Genomic DNA, 5,466 nt, shown 5'->3' with positions numbered 1-5,466 from the left:
GCGACAGGGAAACCACAAGGCTCCGGCCCTGACCGCATCCGCACCCCACTCTAAAGCACCTTCCGCCTTCCGCCATAACATGTCTGGCAAGCGTCTTCAACGCTTGCCTTAAACTACCTACTTCCCCTCAGCGTGGAAAACTGCTAAGGTAATCACCCTCCCCAAACCTAATAAAGACCTGCTCCTTCCAGAAAGTTATAGACCATCTCCCTACTCAACGGCATGAGTAAAATACTTGAGCTGCTCTTCCTCTCACTCCTTCAACACTTCCTTACTGAACACAACATCCTGATGCCTGAACAGTTTGGATTCCGCGCTGAGTACTCCACAACCCAACAATGCATGCGCTTGGTAGAGCCAGCACCCCCTGTAAAAGAAAGCCTGTCTACGTAGTGCGTGACGTCACAAGATGGCTACACACATAGTCCCTTCTTCAACAGTTACACGAACAGTGCTTGTGAATAGTCGTTCGGCGAGTTTCGCGTCAGTTTACTATTATAGTGAATGGTGTTCCTGCGTTAGTGTACGTGATTTGGTTGTTTAGTTTCTGTGCACTAAACTGGTGATCTGTTTTTCTTGCCTGTGAAAATTTCGTTGCCTGCAAAATGCAGTATCGTTGTTGTGTGCCGAATTGTAGAGGAAATTACGACGGTGGACCAAAAGTAACCGTGTTTAAATTTCCGGAGGATGAAGCAACGAGGAAGAAATGGTTGTCAAGTAGTCGCAGAGATAACTTCACTCCTTCTTCAAGTTCAAGAGTAAGTATTTGTTTTGTTTATTTCTTAAAAGAGGTTAAGTGTGCTAACAAAGAATAGGCACTTATGCAGTAAGGAAGGTCAGCGACATTTTGACTAATATACCAGATCTTAACTGAATAAGTGCCGAAGAAAATAGCGTTTCGTTTTCTTGCCCTGGCAATTCGGGACTAGTGCAGCAGGGGATACAACCCGTCGGCTTTGAACAATGACGTCACAAGTCGCCAGAGAGCATCTATTACAGAGATGAAAGAGCTGAGGAGAATGTTGAGAAACAAAGGAATGCGAGAGAGATAAACATTAATCTTGTCAAAAGCATAAGTGTTTTTTGACTTAAAAAAAAATCTCACGAGATAGAATAAACTGATCCTACTTTATTAAGCAATATCTTGTCAAAAGCCGAGAAGCGATTGTTCTTAATGTTCCAGCTCCCTTCAGTACGTAATAAGTGTTTTTTACTTTAAAAAAAAAAATCTCACGAGATAGAATAAACTGATCCTACTTTATTAAGCAGCTCCCTTCAGTACCTAATAAGTGTTTTTTGGCTTTTTAAAAAAAAATCTCTCGAGATAGAATAAACTGATCCTACTTTATTAAGCAATATCTTGTCAAAAACCGAGAAGCGATTCTTCTTAGTGTTGTAGCTCCCTTCAGTACCTAATAAGTGTTTTTTGGCTTTAAAAAAAAAATCTCACGAGATAGAATAAACTGATCCTACTTTATTAAGCAATAGTGTTTTTTGGCTTTTTTAAAAAAAAAATCTCACGAGATAGAATAAACTGATCCTATTTTATTAAGCAATATCTTGTCAAAAGCCGAGAAGCGATTCTTCGTAGTGTTGTAGCTGCCTTCAGTAGCTGATAAGTGTTTTTTGGCTTAAAAAAAAATCTCACGAGATAGAATAAACTGATCCTACTTTATTAAGCAATAGTGTTTTTTTGGCTTTTTTTAAAAAAAATCTCACGAGATAGAATAAACTGATTCTACTTTATTAAGCAATATCTTGTCAAAAGCCGAGAAGCGATTCTTCGTAGTGTTGTAGCTGCCTTCAGTAGCTGATATGTGTTTTTTGGCTTTTAAAAAAAAATTTCACGAGATAGAATAAACTGATTCTACTTTATTAAGCAATAGTGTTTTATTGGCTTTTTTTAAAAAAAATCTCACGAGATAGAATAAACTGATCCTACTTTATTAAGCAATAGTGTTTTTTCGGCTTTTTTTAAAAAAAAAATCTCACGAGATAGAATAAACTGATCCTACTTTATTAAGCAATCAGTAAAAAAACGAAATTGAAACATAACAGCAAAAGCTTATTAGAACACAGAACTGCTTTATTATCTATGCCTCGAAGTGAAGACATTAAGATCTATGACTAAGGAATGACGTCATTGTTCAAAGCCGACGGGTTGTATCCCCTGCTGCACTAGACCCGGCAATTCTACAGTTTAGCTGGTATAGGTTATATGAATTCTGTATTCTGCAAGTTCAACCAGTATAGCCTAAGCACAGTCATACTTACGTAGTTAAATATCTCAGTATATCTTTATACTTACTGTTTATGCTGCCTGTTGTTAGGAATAAAAGTCGGTTTATAATTAAGTACGCGCACTTAAGATACAGACGACTTTCGATGTATTCTGCTTCTGTATTTAGTGTTTCTTTTTGCTGTAAAAGTCTTTAGGAAGTTGCCTGTTCAAAAACAAGTAATGTGGTGTACCCAGAAATTGAAAATGAAGTAAAAACAGTGTCTCAGTCACTTGTTTTTAATAAATTATTGGTGGGAATTTGAAGTCATTGCAAGGAATGTTACTATTAGGGAATATAGTAGGCTTTAGACTTAACAGTGAACCATAGACAGGAAAAATGAATGAGTACATGAATGGATTAACAGGCCATCACAAAATGCAAAGGGAGAAACTGTGAAAACATATAAAAAGTACTTGTGGATTTTACAAATTCTTACTTTCTGGGTCTGGAATTTCAGATACATGCCAGTGGCCTACACAGCTGTCTTATAGATACACAGCTAAAGTACTTGAAAGCAATTGTGTTCATGTTTAGCCTAATAGGTAGCACATAAGTGGCAATGTATTAGTTCATCATACTGTCAGTTTTTATGTAAGTTATGAACTGATATCAAAAGCAAAACAGTGTCTATCTGATAAAAAGCACTACCTTTAAGTATTTCATAGTTCTAAAGGTTACACAGTGTTGACAATTACTTTGTATTATTCTGTTACTGTGTCACAGTTGCTTCTATGGATTACACCTGCGTGAGTTTGGTGTCATCATGCTTTCTTGTGTCTGAGGTGTGTGTGTGGGGTGGGGGTGGGGGGGAATAGAGCAAGATATTAAGCAAAAATCCCACCCCTCTTGTGAATATATGAGCTTCAAGGCTAAATTATAAAAAAAATTGTCACTGTTATTGAATTATGCTACAAACATTAGTCAATGTTTGTAATTTTTGATGGGGAAAGTACTTTCTTCATTTCACCATCTCTTTAAGAGCTTGTTGCCATGACATGTAACTGCATGTGTTTTGATATTGTAGTGTTATTGTTTTATAGAGTTACTATGCCATGGCCACATTTATCACTTGAGTATTCTTCTGCATTTTAGTTGGGAGTCTATTTGTGTTTTAGAACTAGAAACTAACTTTATATTCATAAATTGTTTTCACACTATTAATATTGTCATCACATTCAGTTGTAAGCACCTTTTTCATTTTTTATTCATTTTTAATTACAGGTATGTCGTGTTCACTTCCACAAGGATGATGTTATTTGGGAAACACAAATTGTGGATGAAAGGACTGGTCAGTTATTAAGAGCCCCCCTTCTCAAACCACGTTTGAGACCAGATGCAGTTCCATCACTACTCCCAAACTGTCCTTCCTACCTTTCAAAGGAAGAAAGTAGATGTGAAGGGCCAGAGGAGAAAAAGCAAAGGCTTGAAAATGAGCAGTTAGCTGCAGCGTTACAATATAGTTTAGCATCACAGGAGGACTATGAAAACACTTTCAGCTTCAGTTCTTTAGAAGAGTTGATGTTGCATATGAAGGAAGTGGATTTGCCCAACGAGTGGAGTGTGATCGAAAAACACTGTGATTTTGTTTGTTTTTTAAAGATAATAAGAAATCCAGCACCATTAATCACACATTCTGTCGTTATAGATAGTAATTTAAATGTTCCATTGTTTAAGAAAGATGTACAAATTAAGACATTAGGAAAAAGATCTTTTCCTGTAATTGTAACCAATATCCATGAAATTGTCAGTGTACTGCAGGAGTTTTCAGACACAGATTGTGGGCACTCAGAAACTTCTATAGATAGTATTGTAGAGATAGTGAAAGACAGTCTAGGAGTGCTGAAAGACAGTTTACAGGAGAGTGAAAAGGAGATGGTAGACTTTATATATGAACAAGTTAGTCTCATAAATGTAAAGAAATTTAATCATAGGTTTAGTTCTACATTTATGATACTGTGTTGTTTGCTATTTTCAGTTTCATCTCATGCTTACAATTTTTTACGTAGCAGCTCATTAATGAAAATGCAACATCCAAGCACTCTGCGTAGGATCTGCAGCAAATTTAATGTGAATCCGTCTCACGAAAGGCTTGGGGGAAGTAATTTCCTGTCCTATGCAAGACAGAAATTTCAATACTTGAACAGCGATGATGTCAATGTTGTTTTGAGTGTAGATGAAATTCATCTAAATTCTTATTTGGAATATAAAGGAGGTACTGTTTTGGGCATGTCATATAACTCTGAATGTGCTGCAAATTCAGCATTTGTATTTATGTTGCAGAGTGTCAAGTCTTTGTGTAGGGATGTTGTTCACATTTTACCGGTGAAAACCATTTCATCTAATGCATTATACGATGTGCTACTGGCCATAATAAATGGCCTTGAACTAAGAGGCTATAGGGTTTTTTGTGTGGTAACTGACAACAACAAAATAAATAGCAAAACCATGTCAATGTTTTCTCTGGATAAAGCTGTTAATATAGTTTTTAAACATTCATCTGATCCTAATCGCCCACTTTTCTTTTTAATTGATGCCATACACATTGTTAAATGCATAAGAAATGTGTGGCTGAACCAAAAAAATGATGGTAAAGATATGTTTTATCCTCAGTTTCCAGTTAGAAAAGAAGTGGAAGAAAATAAGTTTTCTGTAGCTTCTTTTAAAACACTGAAACAGATTTATGACATAGATTCCAGTTCTTTAGTAAAATATTGTCACACATTGTCTCTCAAATCACTTTGCCCTACATCATTAGAAAAACAGAGCATCAAACTAGTGCTGCAGATACTCAATCGACATGTGTCAGAGGGCCTTGAGGTAGCTAGTGATAAATTTGATTTGAGACATGCACCATCAACAGCAGAATACATTTGAATAATAACAAAATGGTTTGATGTCATGAATGTGAAATCAGTGTTTAAAGGGAAACACAAACAGAATCCTTATATGGATCCGTTAACTGATAGCGTTCCTATGCAATTTTTGCTAGATTTTCTAGACTGGCTTGATGTGTGGAAAGCAAAAGGTTTGTCAAGTGGGTTTCTCACAAAAGAAACATTTTTTGCTATTCAGCATACAACATATGCCGTTGTAGAGATTGCTCGATACTGTACTGAAGAGCTAGGTATGAGCTATTTACTGACAGCCAAGCTACAAACAGATGTGCTTGAGCGGCGTTTTGGAA

General features: G+C 36.3%; 1 protein-coding gene across 1 annotated transcript; it reads left to right on the top strand.

The window, feature by feature from the left end:
• The first annotated feature begins 457 nt into the window (after window positions 1-457).
• On the top strand, window positions 458-5,236 carry LOC126418532 (uncharacterized). Its single transcript, XM_050085343.1, has 2 exons — window positions 458-758; window positions 3,504-5,236. Exons 1-2 carry the CDS (start codon window positions 606-608, stop codon window positions 5,154-5,156), a joined length of 1,806 nt encoding a protein of 601 aa, XP_049941300.1. The 5' UTR covers window positions 458-605; the 3' UTR covers window positions 5,157-5,236.
• Window positions 5,237-5,466: the final 230 nt, after the last annotated feature.

Source organism: Schistocerca serialis, chromosome 1, assembly GCF_023864345.2.
Source record: "Schistocerca serialis cubense isolate TAMUIC-IGC-003099 chromosome 1, iqSchSeri2.2, whole genome shotgun sequence".
Taxonomy (NCBI): Eukaryota; Metazoa; Arthropoda; class Insecta; order Orthoptera; family Acrididae; genus Schistocerca; species Schistocerca serialis.
The sequence above is the reverse complement of the archived record's forward strand: the minus strand, read 5'-3'. Positions and strand labels throughout refer to the sequence as shown.